The sequence below is a fragment of the Ranitomeya imitator genome, chromosome 6, assembly GCF_032444005.1.
Source record: "Ranitomeya imitator isolate aRanImi1 chromosome 6, aRanImi1.pri, whole genome shotgun sequence".
Taxonomy (NCBI): Eukaryota; Metazoa; Chordata; class Amphibia; order Anura; family Dendrobatidae; genus Ranitomeya; species Ranitomeya imitator.
In genome coordinates, this window is record NC_091287.1 from 413971241 (window position 1) to 413990438 (window position 19198).

Below are 19198 nucleotides of genomic sequence, written 5' to 3' on the forward strand. Positions count from 1 at the left end.
ATCTCTACAATCTCCTGGTAATCAGCAACTCCCAACAACATTGTGAGAGACCGCTAAAAGAAACTATGCAGTCTCTAGAGAACCTGGGCTGGCTGGTGAACTTGACAAAGTCCAAGTTAATACCATGCCAAGTCCAGGAATATCAGGGCGTCACATTGGATTCCGTCAGGCAGGATTGCCGCCTTCCTTGCGAGAGTGCAAAAAATGATCAGCTTAATCTCCAGAATGAGGGATCTCCCCTTCATATCCCTGCATCAAGCAATGTCCCTCCTGGGGTCTATGACAGCTTGCATCCCTGCAGTTCAATGGTTTCAACTCCATTCAAGGGATCTTCAATGACAAATTTTGTCAGAAGTTTCTCAAGGAGGAAGTCTAGAAAATCGGTTCAGTTTGTCACCAAACACAATACTCTGCCTAGATTGGTGGATGTCATGGGACAATCTGTCATGTGGAATCCCCTGGGTAATCCCGGTCTCAAAAATAGTGACCACAGATGCAAGTCCCAGCGGGTGGGGGGCCCACCTAGACGATCTCATAGCTCAAGGGGTCTGGTCAGACAGCTTAAAGGGTGTATCTTCCAACATGAAGGAACTTCTTGCAGTCAAGTTTGCCCTCTTAGAATTCATAAATCTCTTCGCACCCAGCATGTCAGTCATGTCCGACAACAGAGTGGTGGTAGCATATCTGAACCATCAGGGGGGTACCCGTACCTGTTCCCGTCCCCTAATGGAAGTGACAAAATCAATCTTCCAGATAGCTGAAAAAAACCTTCAGTCCCTGACAGGCCTTCACATAAAAGGAGTAGACAATCAGAGTGGACTTCCTGAGTTGGTTCCGCCTCAAACAAGGGGAATGGGAACTAAATCAGGCTATATTCAACCAGATCTCGGAAAGATGGGGAGTCCCTCATATAGACCTCTTTGCAAACTATCTGAACAAAAAGGTAGACACATTTTGCTCCATAACTCCTCTGGGGAACCCCATAGCATTGGACGCATTCCTGATCCCCCTGGGACCACCAACTAGCTTATGCTTTTCCCCCACTAGTTCTAATTCCGGCAGTCCTAAGGAAAATTTGGGAAGACAGAGCTCGTGTAATACTGATAGCTCCATTTTGGCCAAAAAGATCATGGATGAGGAGAATGTCCATCTCCATCCCCTGGTTACTTCAGGATATTCTGGATCTCCTCATCCAGGGACCAGTACAACATCCACAGGTTGCAAATTTGCACTTGACAGCCTGGAATTTGAAAGGGAGCTAACTGAGGGTTTTCATCAGGGCTATTATCTACCCTACTACAAAGTAGAAAACCTGTAACAACTAAACAATATGGGAAAATATGGAAAAAATTCCTTTCATCCTCAGGCGCCAGAATAAGTGAAGAAATTCCCCTGAATGCCATTCTGGAGTTCCTACAAAAGGGGTTAGAAAGGGGTCTGGCCACGATCACCATAAAAGTACATATAGCAGCTTTGGGGGCGCTGTTTAACTACGACTTGGCAGGGAACTGTTGGGTTTCTAGGTTTGTCAGAGCAGCAGGGAGGTCAAGACCTCTGACCTCATGCTGTACCCCTCAGTGGGATCTAAATCTAGTTCTTACGGCCCTGAATAAACCTCCCTTCGAACCCTTAGCAGATATACCATTAAAAACCTTATCTCTTAAAACTTCACTATTGGTCGCACTCACCTCAGCACGTAGGGTTAAGGTACCGTCACACTTAGCGACGCTGCAGCGATACCGACAACGATCCGGATCGCTGCAGCGTCGCTGTTTGGTCGCTGGAGAGCTGTCACACAGACAGCTCTCCAGCGACCAACGATGCTGGTAACCAGGGTAAACATCGGGTAACTAAGCGCAGAGCCGCGCTTAGTAACCCGATGTTTACCCTGGTTACCATCCTAAAAGTAAAAAAAACAAACAGTACATACTTACCTACAGCCGTCTGTCCTCCAGCGCTGTGCTCTGCACTCCTCCTGTACTGGCTGTGAGCGTCGGTCAGCCGGAAAGCAGAGCGGTGACGTCACCGCTCTGCTTTCCGGCCGCTGTGCTCACAGCCAGTACAGGAGGAGTGCAGAACACAGCGCTGGAGGACAGACGGCTGTAGGTAAGTATGTAGTGTTTGTTTTTTTTTACTTTTAGGATGGTAACCAGGGTAAACATCGGGTTACTAAGCGCGGCCCTGCGCTTAGTTACCCGATGTTTACCCTGGTTACCAGCGAAGACCTCGCTGGATCGGTGTCACACACGCCGATTCAGTGATGTCTGCGGGGAGTCCAGCGACCAAATAAAGTTCTGGACTTTCTTCCCCGACCAGCGACATCACAGCAGGGGCCTGATCGCTGCTGCCTGTCACACTGGACGATATCGCTAGCGAGGACGCTGCAACGTCACGGATCGCTAGCGATATCGTCTAGTGTGACGGTACCTTTAGTGAAATGCAAGCTTTATCTGTCAACCCTCCTTTATCCTTTATTCGGTCGTCCATGACAGCACTACGGAGAGAGGGGATCCGCCCTTCAGGAACAGGAAACCTACAGATGCATAAGGGCGGCACCTCTCCCCACGCATCAGTTGGTTTCCTGTTCCTGGAGGACAGGATTCCCTACAGATTTATCTTCAGTTCTCCTATCAAGCACCCAGGCCGGCTGTCCGACCCAGGTAGCGAGGGGGTCTCCTACCTCGGGCAGTGCGGGTCCCTGGAAGCGCCACGGTGGGCCCGGGTAGGGCTCCATGTCAGTGTGCGGTGCAGAGAGGAGCAGCGTCCGGAGGAGGCTGTCTCTGGGGTCAGCGAGGTGAGTATGTTCCCCCCCCCCCCCCCCTTCCCCCGGGTCCATTCGCTCTCCCGTGCCGTGTCTCCCTACCTCGGGTCCCGTCCGGGCAGCGCAGGCTTCCTGGAGCGCCCCTCCGCACTCCTTGGGATCGGGGCGGATCCGGGTGTCGGGTGCCGGCTTCCGCCGCTGTGCTGGGACCACGTGCAGCGTTGGTATGGCGGCGTGCGGCTGGAGGATCCGGCCACGCCGTCCCCGGCTTCCGGGAGCGTCGCTGACCACTCTAGCCGTTTCCGGAAGTGATGCGGGGGGGTGGAGCCAGGACCGGAAGTCGGACGCCGGCCGGCTTCAGATGGAAATGCCGCGTCCTGCTTGTGATGGGAGCGGCGGGGGGGAGCGCTCAGGGGCGGGGGAGGATGGAGCAGGTGCAGGGGGAGATTAATCACTGACCATACACACCTGCACATGTTCTGGCGGGGGAAGGCTATATATAGCTGATTAGATTGCTGCAGAGCTGCTTATGGCCATCTGCAGCTATGGATGTGCCGGAAGCTGCCGTTGGTCTGCTGGAGCAGGACAGATCCTCGGAGACCCTTGCAAACCCCCAGCAGAAGACCCGGGGACGCAGTAATCAGGCCAGTCGCAGATCAAGACAGAAGGATCTGGACCGACCCCCCAGTGATCCGGTACCTACCGCTACTGCCTGGGTAAGAGATCTTCGTGAATGTACCCTGATGCAGTCTTTTCCTATGTTTATTTCCGTAGGGGAAAAAAAGCGCTGGTAAATCAAAAAACAAGGAGTGCGCACTATGTGCTTGCCCTTTGCCAGACGCCTACCCTAAAAGACTTCGTCAGTCGTGTGTGCGGCAGACGGTAGGAAATAGTTGAATAGGATACTGTATAGCGGTAGCGACAGATAAGTGACAGCCCTTTCTCCGCTCCCATAGGTGGTGGAGGAGTCTCCCGATTTCACTTCAAATCTTAGGGAGATTATCAGGAAGGAGGTGAAGGATTCCCTGAAATCCCTACCCCGGGCAGAGCCTTCCAAGAGAAGAAGGGAGCCTAGCGCCTCAAATTCAGATTCGTCCGCTGGCCCAAGTAGGGAGATTGATTCAGACGCCTCTGTCTCCTCAGCGTCCTCTTCAGAAGAAGAGTCTAACCGGTTCTGTTTTCCGTTGGACCAAATGGACAAACTAATTAAATCAGTTAGATCCACCATGGGGGTGGCGGACGAAAGGCCAGAACGTTCAACGCAGGACCTTATGTTTGGCGGTCTAGACCCTAAAAAACGTAGGTCTTTTCCGCTCAATGATAAGGTGCAGAACCTCATTAAGAGAGAATGGAAGAAGCCAAAAAAAAAAGGCTCTTTTCCACCGGCCTTTAAACGAAGATACCCCTTTGAGGACCCCATGGTGAACACCTGGGATAAGGCGCCAAAATTAGACGCAGCAGTGTCTAAGGCATCTAAGAGATCATCTATCCCCTTTGATGACATGGCTTCCCTAAAAGATCCTCTAGATAAAAAGGCTGACTCATTCCTTAAAGGGACATGGGAAATGTCGGCTGGTGCCTTGAGACCTGCGGTAGCTGTGACATGCGCAGCTAGATCGATGATGGTCTGGCTAGATCAGCTAGGGTCTAAATTGGAAGAAGGTGTTTCCAGAGATTCCATGTTGAAATTCCTGCCAACAATTCAAAATGCTGCTGCCTTTCTCGCAGACGCTTCTGCGGATTCCGCAAGAATGGCGGCTAGAGCGGCAGGACTATCGAACGCAGCGCGCAGGGCCCTATGGCTGAAATGTTGGCCGGGTGACTTTCAATCCAGATCTCGTCTGTGCTCTATCCCATGCGAAGGGGAATACCTGTTTGGGCCAGTCCTAGATGAGCTGCTAGAGAAAGCCGGGGATGAGAAGTAGTTTCCTAATCTACCAACTACTTCTTACAGGCGCCCCTTCGCAGGGAAAAGATTCTTTCGGAAGAGACCGGCCAGAGATCAGAGCAGATGGGACGATAAAAAGGAGAGAGGTACTGGGTTCATGTTTGGTGGAGGACGTCAGGAGCCACCCCGTGAAGTCAAAAAACCACCCCAATGACTAGTCGCCCCGGTGGGAGGTAGACTATCTGCCTTCTACCCGGCCTGGTCCAAGATCTCCAGTAGTGATTGGATTTTGGGGTTGATGGCTACGGGTCTGCGGCTAGAATTCTCCTCTATCCCTCAGAACTTCTTCAGAATCACCCCTCTCAGATCCTCTCCAGCGGAACAGGCGGCCCTGGAAGCGGAAGTTCACGATCTGCTCAATAAAAATGTCCTATCTAAGGTTCCAGAAGGAGAACAGGGTAGTGGATTCTACTCTTCTCTATTCCTAATAAGTAAACCAGACGGCTCCTTCAGAACGATCATTAACCTTAGAGCGCTGAATAATTTTCTGACCGTTCAACCATTTAAAATGGAAACTATTAATACCGCAATAAAGTTGCTGTTTAAAAACTGCTTTATGGTAGTATTGGATTTGAAGGACGCCTATTACCATATCCCTATTTATGCAGGTCACCAACGATACCTGAGGGTGGCGGTACGGTTGGATGGGGTAATAAGACACTTCCAGTATAGGGCCCTTCCCTTTGGGATTTCGGTCGCCCCTCGGGTATTTACCAAGGTAATGGCGGAAGTTATGGCACACCTGCATGAGTCCAACATTCTAATAATCCCCTACCTGGACGATCTCCTTATCGTAGGTAAAACGGCGGATCGCTGTCTGGAGCAGTTACATAAAGTGATGTCGGCTCTAGAGCGTCTGGGGTGGATGCTAAACGTTAAAAAATCTCGCTTACAGCCCATGACGGTGCAGCGATTTTTAGGCCTGACCCTGGATTCCCATGTTCAGGAATGCCGTTTGCCTCAAGAAAAAATTAATCGCCTGCACCTTCAGGTGCTGAATGCCTCAAAAAACCCTAACATGTCCCTACGTAGAGCCATGTCTCTGTTAGCCCCTCTCTCGTCCTGTATTCCAGCGGTCCGATGGGCTCAGTATCATACGAGGATACTCCAGGGCGAGGTGCTGTTACATCAAAAAAGGTTGGGAGGAGGTCTAGACAGTCTGCTGACCCTATCCCAAGATGCTGTTGTATCCCTCGGGTGGTGGTTAGATCAAGAGAACCTGTCCACAGGGGTCCCCTGGGAGTATAATATAACTCGTATTATCACTTCGGACGCTAGCCCTTCTGGGTGGGGGGCTCACATGGGGGATACATTGGTCCAGGGGCTTTGGGATCATGATCAGATGGAGATGTCTTCCAATCTAAAGGAGTTAACAGCTGTGGAGCAGGCGGTTAAAACACTCCTTGTCTATCTACAGGGCCACCACGTGCGGGTATTCTCGGACAATCGGGTCACCGTGGCATACATAAATCACCAAGGCGGGACTCGTTCCAGATCCCTGATGTGTGTAGCAGATCGTCTGTTTCATCTAGCAGAACAACATCTTCTCTCGTTGACGGATCTACACATAAAAGGGGCAGAAAACACTACGGCGGATTTCTTAAGTCGCAACACTTTGAGGCAGGGAGAGTGGTCCCTGAACGGCACCATCTTCGACCTTATCGTGGAAAGGTTGGGACAACCAGAGGTAGACCTGTTTGCCACAAAAGAAAACAGGAAAGTGGCACAATTCTGCTCTCTGAACCCCAGAGAAAATCCCCTGCCAGTAGACACCCTCCTCATAAACTGGGACTTCAGGCTAGCTTACGCCTTTCCTCCCCTGTCTCTACTTCCTCTGGTGGTGAGGAAAATCAGGAAGGACAAAGCCACAGTAATATTAATTGCCCCCTTCTGGCCCAGAAGGTCGTAGTTTCCATGCCTGAGGGCTATGTCGATATCCGATCCATGGGTCTTGCCAGACATTCCGGATCTCTTATCCCAGGGCCTAGTCTACCATCCTCGGGCGGTTGGCCTTCATCTGACGGCGTGGATTTTGAGCGGGCGCTGCTAAAAGATAGGGGGTTCTTGCCGGCCCTCATTAACACACTGCTGAAAAGCAGGAAAATGATAACCACAAAAATCTATGTCAGAATCTGAAAGAGATTTCTTCAGAACTCGGGGGCAACAGCTGGACAGTCAATACCGATTGTCCAGATCTTGGAATTCTTACAAAAGGGGTTAGATATGGGGTTATCCCCAAATACTCTTAAAGTGCAGGTATCAGCCTTAGGGGCCCTCTTTGGCTGCAACATTGCTGAGAATCACTGGGTCAGCAGATTCATCAGGGCGACAAAACGGTCTAGGCCAATTGTGAAGAATAGAGTCATGCCATGGGACCTGAACCTAGTCCTCTCAGCCATGACAGAGGCTCCATTTGAGCCAATTACTTCAGCCTCTATTAAAAATCTATCCCTTAAAGTAGCCTTCCTGGTGGCCCTAACATCGGCACGTAGGATAGGTGACATACAAGCATTATCCAGGGTTCCCCCTTACATGCAGCTTAGGGATGATAGTGATACTATCCCCTGATCCAGCATATCTTCCTAAAGTAGTGTCCAGTTTCCACAGAACACAGGAAATAGTTCTTCCATCTTTCCTCCCCAATCCTACTAACGATAAGGAAAGGAAGTTACACACTTTAGATGTAAAAAGATGTATCCTGGAGTATCTAGCAGTAACTGATCCCTGGAAGATGGATAACGCCCTATTCGTGTCCTATCAGGGTAGTAGGAAAGGGCATAGAGCATCGAAATCTACTCTAGCTAGATGGATCAGGGAAGCTATCTCGCTGGCATACGTCTCAAAGGGCAAGCCGGCGCTTGAAGGTCTTAAAGCGCATTCCACTAGAGCTATGGCGGCTTCGTGGGCGGAAAGATTGGAGGTGTCGATCGACCAGATTTGTAAGGCTGCTACTTGGTCTTCTCCAAACACTTTCTATAACCATTATAGATTGAACCTGGGTGCCTCTTCTGACCTCTTTTGGTGTAAGGGTGCTGCAAGCTGTAGTCCCTCCCTAGTTAGTTACTCTCTGTAATTCTCTCCGTAGTGCTGTCATGGACGACCAAATAAAGTCTTAGTTACTCACCGGTTAACGGTGTTTTTCGGAGTCCATGACAGCACCTGTACATACCCTCCCGTCTTCTTAAGTTCTGGGTGTACACCTCTTCCTTTATTTATATATAATTCACGGGTAGTGAATAGTTAGTTATTGTATTATTGTTTATTATGTATGCTATTAACCTTGGTGGTCCTCTTGTGCTCTGTAAACCAACTGATGCGTGGGGAGAGGTGCCGCCCTTATGTATCTGTAGGTTTCCTGTTCCTGAAGGGCGGATCCCCTCTCTCCGTAGTGCTGTCATGGACTCCGAAAAACACCGTTAACCGGTGAGTAACTAAGACTTTCACTCAAATCCTGGATGATAGGATAGTCCTCAAAACTGATTCAGCCTACCTCCCAAAAGTAGCTTCCCGATTCCATGGAGCTCAAGAGATATCCCTTCCCTCCTTTTGCCCTAACCCCTAAAACAAGCAGGAAGAATCCCTACACACATTGGACATTAGGAGATGCTTGATACACTACATGGAAGCCACTAGGGAGTGTAGGGAGGATGGATCTCTTTTTATCTGTTTCCAGGGTCCCTGAAACGGGAAGAAAGCATCAAAAAACACCATAGCAAGATGGATCAGAGATGCCATCAGCCTATCGTACTCATCAAGTGGGGTACCAATTCCGGGAGAAACCAGAGCACACTCAACGAGAGCCGTAGCGACCTCCTGGGCGGATAAGGCTGGTGCTTCAATTGATCAGATATGTAGAGCTGCTACCTGGTCTTCACCCTCAACATTTTATAAGCACTATAGCTTGGACCTTATCTCTTCCTCAGATCTCACCTTCGGGAAAAGGGTTCTGGAAGCTGTGGTCCCTCCCTAAATGTACAGTCTCTCCAATTCTCTCCGTGGTGCCGTCATGGCGGACAGAGAAAATTGTAGTTGCTTACCGATAACGGTATTTCTGAGCCCATGACGGCACCCGTTCATTCCCTCCCTTCACATAAGAGTTTGCACATTGATAGAATGTACCTATGCTAAACACCTAAGTAAATAGTCATGCGGTATCTCAGCTAAAGTCTTGAAGTAACGTTGATCTAGATTCTGTTTTAACTTGAGCTCCCATCATGCTCTGTAAACTGATGTGGGAGAGAGGTACCGCCTTTTATATCTGTAGGTTTCCTGTCCTTGGTGGGCGGATCCCCTCTCTCCGTGGTGCTGTCATGGGCTCAGAAATACTGTTCTCGGTAAGTGACTACAATCTTTTTTTTTTTTACCCACGTCTTGTGTAGAAAATGTAAAATCTGGGGCTAGAACAAAATTTTGGTGGAAAAATGCAGTTTTCTTTCTTCACAGCCCAAAGGTATAAATTTCTGTGACACACCTGTGGTGTCAATATGATCACTCCACTCCTAGATGAATTCATTGGGGAGTGTAGTTTGTAAAATGATTTAGCATATTGGGGGAGGGGGGGATTCTGTTCTAGCATTTCAAGGACTCTGCCAAAGTGACATGGCCCCCTCAATCCTGCAAAATCTGAACCACAATGTGGCGCGACTTCCCTTATGAGCTTTGCACTGTGCCTCAAAAATAGTATTCCCCCACATATGGACATGTTCAGTAGAAATTGCACAACAAATTGTATGGAGCACTTTCTCCTGTTACCCTTTGAAAATGCTAAATTTGGGGCTAAAATGACATTTTTGTGGGATAATGTGATTTGATTATTTTCACAGCTCAACTTTATAAACTTCCGGGAAGCACCTAGGGGTTTAAGGTGCTCATCACACAACTAAATACATTTCTTGAGGGGTCTAGTTTCCAAAATGGTGTCTTCTGTGGGGAATTTTCATTGTTTAGGCACAATGGGGCTCTCCAAAGCCTAATTGTTTCTTCCAAGCTCTGCCATGTGCCCAAGCAGTGCCCCCCGCCCCCCCCCCCCCAACATTTGGGTTATCAGAATGCTCAGGAGACATTGGATAACAAATTTTGTGATCCGTTTTTTTTTTTTTTTTGTTACCCTTGTGAAAATTAAAAAAAAATTGGATCTAAAGCAAGATATAGATTGCAATAATAATAAATAAATAAATATATATAAAATTTACACGCACACATATACACGCATGCACACTATAATATACACAAGTCGTGTGGGCTCAGACTGCCTGCCTGGCTACAATCAGGGATGTCACAGTGGCGATCGCCCAGCGCCATGGCCCTAACCGGGCGAGTGAAGAGGGGAATATTTACAGGGGATAATACAACCATAAACTATTATGACGCCAGCTGAGAGGGATGGCCAACGCTGCAAGTGAGGACCCCAGGGGATAGATGGTAATGCAGCAAGATGGATCACTCCCCTCAGCAGGAGCATGCGACTGGGGCAATGATGGGAGTTGTAGTGAGCAGTGTCGCAGAAAGAAGCAAGGAGGCAAAGGAATTCAGTCTTTGCCTTTACTGATGATGGATGCAGGTTGAATCCAGGGGTACTGGTCACGAAGTACAGGCTCTGACCGGTCTGGAAGCAGCTGGAGTCCACTCCACTCCACTAAGTGGTTAGAATGAGCCTTCCTTTCTGTGTCTGTCCCTTTGGCGATTCAGCAGCTTGTGAGCTGATTTGTATTCCCTGCTTGTCTATTCTGCAGCAGCTCCAGCCAGCATGCATTGTGATGTGAGACCCTTTTGGAAGCTGTCCTCTTCGTCCCAGCTCTGAACTCTGTAATGTGTTGCTTCTAGTGCTGTGGGGGTGACCAGAGGACCTACAGTCCACCCCCTCCCTGTCTTAGATTCTGCTCCCAGGATATGCAATCCCTGGTAGCCTAGGGTTCTGTTGCCCTGTTCTGATTGTAATCCTAGGGTGAGCTTTCCATAGCGTCAACCCCTGGAAGCTCCATGTGCTTTCTCTTCCCTTCCTCTCACTATAATGCAGTCTCCCTACAAAATAGGGGCTTGTGCTCCCCCTCTTGGTCAAGGATCAGGCCTGTGTGTATGCATGGTTTACTTAGTGTAGGAAGCTCCATTTACTTCCAGACATACCACCACTGGTTAGGGAGGCGATATCATTGTGGCAGCCGGACTGCAGGGGTGCCACACAAGCGCAAGATGTATAGAAGAACGTTTACCCCATTATGAGCTACAGTATGTCATGAAAAACAATCTCTGAATCAGTGGGAGCCGATGAAGCGTTTCAGAATCAGGACCTCCAAAGAATTGTAAAAATTTGGCCTGGTCATTAACATGCAAACCACCTTACCCAGTCCAAACTGATAAGTTTGCCATCTTCCTGTGTGTGGGGATTTTCTGGTTTCTGACCCGGGACTGGAGTGTGTGTGTGTGTGTGTGTGTGTGTGTGTGTGTGTGTATACACTAGCTATTGAACCCGTTCTACGCCCGGGTGGCTAGCATCTATATTGGTATATGGTCTCCATCCTGGTATGTGCTGCTCCATCCTGCGTCCCAATCCTGTCATGAGCTGCTCCATCCTGCGTCCCCATCCTGACATGTGCTGCACCCATCCTGCACCCCCATTCTGACATGTGCTGCTCCCATCCTGCACCCCCATTCTGACATGTGCTGCTCCATCCTGCGTCCCCATCCTGCCATGTGCTGCACCCATCCTGCGCCCCCATCCTGCCATGTGTTGCACCCATCTTGCGCCCCCATTCTGTCATGTGTTGCACCCATCCTGCGCCCCCCATTCTGTCATGTGCTGCTCCCATCCTGCGCCCCTGTTCTGTCATGTGCTGCTCCCATCCTGCGCCCCTGTTCTGTCATGTGCTGCTCCCATCCTGCACCACCATTGTATTATATGATATATATATATATATATATATATATATATATATATATATATATATATATATATATACCATACTCGCCTATCGTCGCTAGGGGCCTGAGCAGGCGGGGACACCGGTGCGCTGTGGGGGTCAGGTGCTGGAGTCACCGCTAGCTCAGGCCCCCCAGCACTTGCTATACTCACCTGTCTGTCCCGTTCCAGCGCTGCGCGCCACCATCTTCCGGCTCCTCTGCTGTGACTGTTCAGTCAGAGGGCGGCGCCGGCGCGCATTAAGCGCGTCATCGCGCCCTCTGAACTGGGAACGTCACAGCAAAGGACCCGGGAGACGGAGCCGCACGCAGCGCTGGAACGGGGGACAGGTGAATATACTTACCCTCCTGGCGGTCCCTGACTCTCCGGTGGAGATCGCGGTGTGCGTTCAGTGTTTACGCATACCGCGATCTCCTGGGAGCGTCACTCTGTGAGGCCCAGACTGTGCCGGCGCTTGCGCAGTCTATAAAGGCTTCGGACAGAGTGACGCTCCCAGCGTTATATTATAGATACTCCTGTCCAGTGGTCACTGCCTTGCTTCTATACACTGGTATGGAGTGAAGCCACACTCTAGTTGAAAACACATCATTACACGAGGTGTGACATGGTTTCATTCAATGGTGTGTGTGCGCGCATTCAAAAGTCTGCAGTCAAGAGAGTGGCGGAAGGACACTGAGACAAGTGACTTATTTGTCAGGTGCTTGAGGGGAAAAGACTGGAAGAAGACTTGGAAATGGGAGTGGTGGTCACTTGCACTTGTGGCTAAAATTTCAACACTGGACTTTTCTAAGATGTAAAAGTCTACAAACAAGGTATTAAATTAATAAGGCTTAAAGACTTTACTCAAATGCCATTAGTTAGGGATATGTGTGTGTGTGTGTGTGTGTGTATCAAAAATATATATATTTGTACTTTTAAAATCCATAGACTAAATTAAACGTTTTTTTACTAATGTAACTGTAATTTTAGGAGTGCCCTATATGCTCAGTGTTACCTGTGGGGAATGCCAATTATGTATCTAGGAATATTGTTGGACACCTAAATGCCAGACACCAATTCAGTTATGGAGATTTTATGGTACGTATTCACTGTGTGTAACAAAAATGTACTCTGATGTAGGTTCTGACAAACCTCATTTACTTTCCATAAAATGATCTGCAAAAATGATAGAACAGGCATGCTGTGGGTATTTGTATTCACCTCTTGCTCCACTTGTTATGATGCCACATATTGATCCAAGGGTTGGCCAAATCTGTAACACATGCAGATTTTGCTGTGAATTTGTGTGGGTTTCGAGCCTTGTTAAACAACATTAAAACTTGCTTGATCTGGAAAACCACACTTCCTGCTATTTACGCCCCTATGCACATAATAAAGGCAATACTTGAGCGCTCCTAATAGCGGCTCCTTTCTGCCTTTGGAAAAGAAAACCGCAGGATTCTGTAAGGGAATAGAGGACTCTGCATCCTGTGCAGAGCAAGAAATGATGGCCGTGAGATGCAATGTAATTTTTGTCAGCTTCTCCTAAGCAGACCAGTAACATGCAGCCATCTTGAAACTTCCTGTGATGGTAGTAGAACACAAAATCTGAAATTAAATGGGGGTTTCGCAGATTGCCAATAGATTTTAACATACCTTTTTATAAAATTTAAAGATACATTTGTCATCCTGAAATGTTAGTTTGCACCATATGCTAGATGTTTCAGAAAACTCTTTTGATGGCCAGTTTTGATCTTTTATGACTGCTGCTCCCTTGAGTACTCCTTCCATCCCACCACACCCACTGCCATTAGGAGGATTAAAAAAAATGTCGGAGGTGTGAGTGTGTTTAAATTTTCTTACCTGTAACCTGGCACTATGGGCAAGCTTTCTTGGTTTGAATAATAGTAATAATAATAATAATAATCATAATCTTGTTATATAGCGCTAACTTATTCCGCAGCGCTTTACAGCTTAACAGTTTCAAACACAACAGTCATAAGTAATAACGTTAGCAATACAATAATTAAAGCAAAATAAGACGACCCTGCTCGTGAGAGCTTACAAAGTACAGGTGTGTACTTACAATGATGTATTTACAATGATGGTCCAGCCATCTTCAGGGGGTGGGGGATAGATGGAGATAGTGAATGGGCTACACACAAACATAAAATGACTTTGATTAGTGAACGTGATAGGCCGCTCTGAACAAGTGTGTTTTGAGGGAGCGCCTAAAACTATGCAAATTATGGATGGTCATAAGGTGATTGTGGATGATCATAAGAAAATGATTTCTGTATTTATATGAACCTTTGCTTAAAAGTAAGACATGTTGTCCAGCGCCGCTCCCTTCTGCACCAGAATGTGAACTGTGCTAATGTTTCCTTCTGCTTTATTGTTCTATATCTCTTACCTGTCTAACAGAATGTCTGTGACGATGAAGAAGCTCCGCTCCAAGCTGCAATAGAGGAATCCTCTGCATTTTTCTACTGACTTCGTAGATTTTAATGCATCAAATCTGAAAATTTCCATTAGATTTCTTGTCTTTGCTGTCTAATAAAGTGTTTTTAATTCTTTTATTTCTGATTCTCACTGACACAAGTATGACTGTAAAATTCCACATATCTTATTCATAATTTTATACAAAAAGTCAAAGAGCAATCTCTTTTAAAACTATTTTATTGTATATTGACTTAGAAATGTCATGAAAGACTTTGTATCAATACAGAGCAAACAGTTCACATAACTACGTTACTAGAAATTCCAGATTCCACCTTATTTTTTTTTTTAAAGCGCCCTTGACTCCATGGTGCAGTACATGTGAAAAGGGATTTCATGCAAAATGCATCTAATAAGTAAACCGACAAGTTGGTAAAGGAAATAAACCACTTTCTAAGTCCATGCTTTCTTGGGGAAATTCTTCGCTATTGCCAGCACATCCAAACGAGATTTCCGAAGCACTGGGTTTATTCCTCAAACCTCCTTTTTTCAATCCATAGAATACAGTATTTTTAAAAAAAAAATATTTGATATGCTATAATTAAGTCAATAGAGCAATACGTTAGATGTCTCTGATATTCCCTCTTTTTATATAGTCTAGCATGGACATGGATTTTCATAATGAACACACCACCTACATCCTGTCAAAGAAATCTATGATTTTATATTTAAAATTTTTGCTATAAAATCTGGTGGCAGATCTGCTTTATTGCATAGGTGGTCATGCTTGCCTGCGTCTTTCATCAAATCATATAGACTTCATTGAAATCGGGCACAAGCAAGCACACTTCCTTATTCCATTGTATGGAGAATGTTTGGTTGGGAATGGATGAACTGTGTTCAATGAAACCCTAAGGCTATGTGCACACGTTGCGGAAATTGCTGCGGATCCGCAGCAGTTTCCCATGAGTTTACAGTACAATGTAAACCTATGGGAAACCGTAAACACAGTACCCATGCTGCGGAAAAAACGCACGGAAACGCAGTGGTTTACATTCTGCAGCATGTCAATTCTTTGTGCAAGTTCCACAGCGGTTTTACACCTGCTCCATAATAGCAAACTGCAGGTGTTAAACGGTAAATCGGTTTATCGGTTAAATGGTAAATCTGCAGGAAAAACGCAGTGTTTTTGCCCTGCGGATTTATCAAATCTGCTGCGGAAAAATCTGCAGAGGACCATTCTACGTGTGCACATAGCCTAATTCCTGATAGAACTAGGACGGGAAACCTACTGAATAAATGGGCAGCACCTCTCCTTTCGCATAAGTTGGCTTCTTGCCCTTAAGGGAACCTAGAAGGAGAGCGGGGTGTATGTTACCCAGATCTAGCGGTGTCTGTGGATTTGGGATTCCGACAGATCTGGAGATGCCACCTAGGCCAGGAGGTCAAGTATGCAGCTGCATTTAAGAGGAAACCTCTTTGTAAAAAAAAAAAAAAAAAATCACCTGTTGACACGATGTCCCAGGTCTGCTCATACCGGGGTGCGCTGGTCGGTGTACCCCATGGTTGCTGCCAGGTCTGTGCTCATGTGGCACGCTCGGCAGAAACCAACGGCTGCATGGGTCTGCACAGAGTACGCTAGTGGGGTATCCGGTGTGCCATGATGGTACAGAGCGCTGGAAATCAGAAGGATTTAGTAGGGTGAGAGGCACTCTTTAAAGATCCCCTGGATAAAAAAAGCAGAAAATAAATTACAGCCATGAGGCCCAATTAGCTACTCCAAATAAAAAACAAAAAAAGAACGGTTATTGGCCTAGATTAATGGCACTTCCAAAATTATATATAGTCCTACAAGCGAAAGGAAGCCAATGCTAAGTATATGAAATAAAGTTAAAAGGTTACACTCTTTATTAAACATTATGCAAACGTTAATTATAAAATCACAGAAGATATAAATTCAGATAGTGATTCATGTATAGTTATTACTTAAGTTTTGAAAAAACTGGACCATGCTGGAGAGGTTAATCTGAATAGTATATTCAAAATAAAGGGTCCAGGATAATGAGCAGAGTTACATGGGATCACTAATGTGGCTGCGTCAGCCTATTAAGTATATAAATTATTTCCCATAGAAGTCACTGTGTATAAAAAGGTCTCCCTTACTGAAATTAAATATACAGTTAAGTCCATATCTATGTGGGCAGAGACAATATTTTTCTAATTTTGGTTATAGACATTACCATTACCACAATGAATTTTAAACCAAACAATTCAGATGCAGTTGAAGTTCAGACTTTCAGCTTTCATTTGAGGGTATCCACATTAAAATTGGATGAAGGGTTTAGGAGTTTCAGCTCCTTAACATGTGTCACCCTGTTTTTAAAGGGACCAAAAGTAATTGGACAGATTAAATAATTTTAAATAAAATGTTCATTTCTTGTACTTGGTTGAAAACCCTTTGTTGGCAATGACTGCCTGAAGTCTTGAACTCATGGACATCACCAGACGCTGTATTTCCTCCTTTTTGATGCTCTGCCAGGCCTTCACTGCTGTGGTTTTCAGTTGCTGTTTGTTTGTGGACCTTTCTGTCTGAAGTTTAGTACATGCTCAATTGGGTTGAGATCAGGTGACTGACTTGGCCATTCAAGAATATTCCACTTCTTGCTTTAATAAACTCCTGGGTTGCTTTGGCTTTATATTTTGGGTCATTGTCCAGCTGTAGTATGAAACGACGACCAATCAGTTTGGCTGCATTTGGCTGGATCTGAGCACACAGTATGGCTCTGAATTCCTCAGAATTCATTCGCCGGCTTCTGTCCTGTGTCACATCATCAATAAACACTAGTGACCCAGTGCCACTGGCAGCCATGCATGCCCAAGCCATCACACTGCCTCCGCCGTGTTTTACAGGTGATGTGGTATGCTTTGGATCATGAGCTGTACCACGCCTTCGCCATACTTTTGTCTTTCCATCATTCTGGTAGAGGTTGTGGAGAGTGTTGTTCACTTGGTTGACTGTTGTGAAGGGATTTCGCTTCACCATGTAGATTATTCTGCGATCATCCACCACTGTTGTCTTCCGTGGGCGCCCAGGTCTTTTTGCATTGATGAGTTCATCAGTGCTTTCTTTCTTTCTCAGGATGTACCAAACTGTAGATTTTGCCATTCCTAATATTGTAGCAGTTTCTCGGATGGGTTTTTTTCTGTTTTCGCAGCTTAACCTTTGTCCGGCTGAGTAGGTACAATTGTAACTATTCCGTTTTAAAATTGCAATAACTTTTTTTTTCGAAAAGCCGTAGAGGGCTGAAATTTCGTGACATCTCTGCAGTTTTGGTCCAGAATATATTGGCCAAATTTCAATAAAATATATATGAAGGTACAATTGTACCTCTGCAGCCTGTTAACGTTGTAAAATTATGCAGCCTGACGAAGGTTAAGGATGGCTTGTTTCACCTGCATGGAGAGCTCCTTTGATCGCATGTTTACTTCACAGCAAAACCTTCCAAATGCAAGCACCACACCTCAAATCAACTCCAGGCTTTTTATCTGCTTAATTGAGAATGACATAACGAAGGGATTGCCCACACCTGTCCATGAAATGGCCTTGGAGTCAATTGTCCAATTACTTTAGGTCCCTTTAAAAACAGGGTGGCACATGTTAAGGAGCTGAAACTCCTAAACCCTTCATCCAATTTTAATGTGGATACCCTCCAATGAAAGCTGAAAGTCTGAACTTCAGCTGCATCTGAATTGTTTGGTTTAAAATTCATTGTGGTAATGTCTATAACAAAAATTAGAAAAATGTTGATTCTGTCAAAATATATATGGACTTAACTGTATATAGAAATGATATCAACATGATTGTGAATAAAATAAATAGCCCAGATGCCTATTTGTTCTGACAGGGGTAGTAGAGATGAAGTGCTTGAAGCAAATATTTACCGTATATTGTTCAGTAGGAAATGTGGTACCCCAGGAGTTTGGGTACCACAGTAGTGCTGCCTTACTCTCAGGGAGGGTAGTGCTATGACTGGAAACAAGAGGGATCTCTTTGGCAGGTAATCTCACACACAACACCTACTGAATCCAGGCCAGGAGGGGGAGCTCAAAACCCGGTTTTATGGCAGCTTCCCTAAATAAAGATCCTGGTCTGGAGGAGGAGTCAGACAGTTGGTCCAGAGACCAGTGAGTGCAGTTTGGTCTGGTGCAGACAAATGATGGGGAAGGAGGAGAGAATAGGGCTCAAGGAGGCTGGCAGTGGGCCTCTGAGGAGCCAGAGCGCAGCAGAACCGGAGGGCACAGAACTACACGTATATTGCCCAAATTAAGCCTGTGGTATAACAGCATTTTGGAGCCTGGAGTCACCGTGCAGAGACTCCAGAAGGAATGGCTGAAGCTGCCCACCATACAGGTACCTGTCCCAGGACAGGGGAAAGAACCAGGACCTGGTTAGGACACTTCAGGCAGCAAGGGACTTATAGAGAATGCAAAGTGGAAGGCTCCCAACCTGACTTGCCAAGGGGATTTCACTTGTTCCTGGGCTGCCTGGACACCTAATGTACCTGTTGCCGGTACCCTGGACTGAGGCCTGTTACATCTTCGATAAACCAGGTAAAGACTGCAACGCTGTGTCCTTGACTCATTGATCAGCATACACCATTATCACCACCTTGGGAGCCCTGGGGACCCAGCTTCACCTGTGGGAAGCGTCACCATCATTGCTGCAACAACATCCCCCAGAGGACCCCTTTGAAGCAGCGTCAGTCCCCCTATTGACCGAACTCCACAGGTGGCGTCACGACAGACTTTATCACAATTCCCTTTTACAGTGAGTCCTAGGGCCATGGACCGGGTCGTAGCCACCGTGACATCCCCTTTAATAGCAACCGGACCCGGTGCCTTGGTGGGCGACTCAGGAAACATTATGGCAGAAAAATATCCCTGAGTAAGTTAGAAGCAGATCATAGTAGCACAATAGTAACATGTATATACAGTTGTGCTCAAAAGTTTACATACCCCGGCAGAATTTTTGCTTTCTTGGCCCTTTTACAGAAAATATGAATAACACCAAAACCTTTTCTCCACTTATGGTTAGTGGTTGGTTGAAGCCATTTATTGCCAAACTACTGTGTTTTCTCTTTTTAAATCATAATGA

General features: G+C 46.5%; 1 protein-coding gene and 1 long non-coding RNA gene across 2 annotated transcripts in view; one reads left to right on the forward strand and one right to left on the reverse strand.

Moving 5' to 3' along the window:
- The window catches only part of RNF138 (ring finger protein 138), a 102314-nt gene extending 88217 nt beyond the window's left edge, over window positions 1-14097 (forward strand). The window contains exons 8-9 of the mRNA XM_069732322.1: window positions 12595-12702; window positions 14029-14097. Coding sequence (XP_069588423.1) covers window positions 12595-12702; window positions 14029-14097 — 177 coding nt within the window. The remainder of the gene's footprint in view (window positions 1-12594; window positions 12703-14028) is intronic.
- A 241-nt stretch (window positions 14098-14338) lies between these two features.
- Window positions 14339-19198, reverse strand: part of LOC138642784 (uncharacterized) — a 48084-nt gene continuing 43224 nt past the window's right edge. The window contains exon 3 of the long non-coding RNA XR_011314105.1: window positions 14339-15769. This is a non-coding gene — a long non-coding RNA (uncharacterized lncRNA). The remainder of the gene's footprint in view (window positions 15770-19198) is intronic.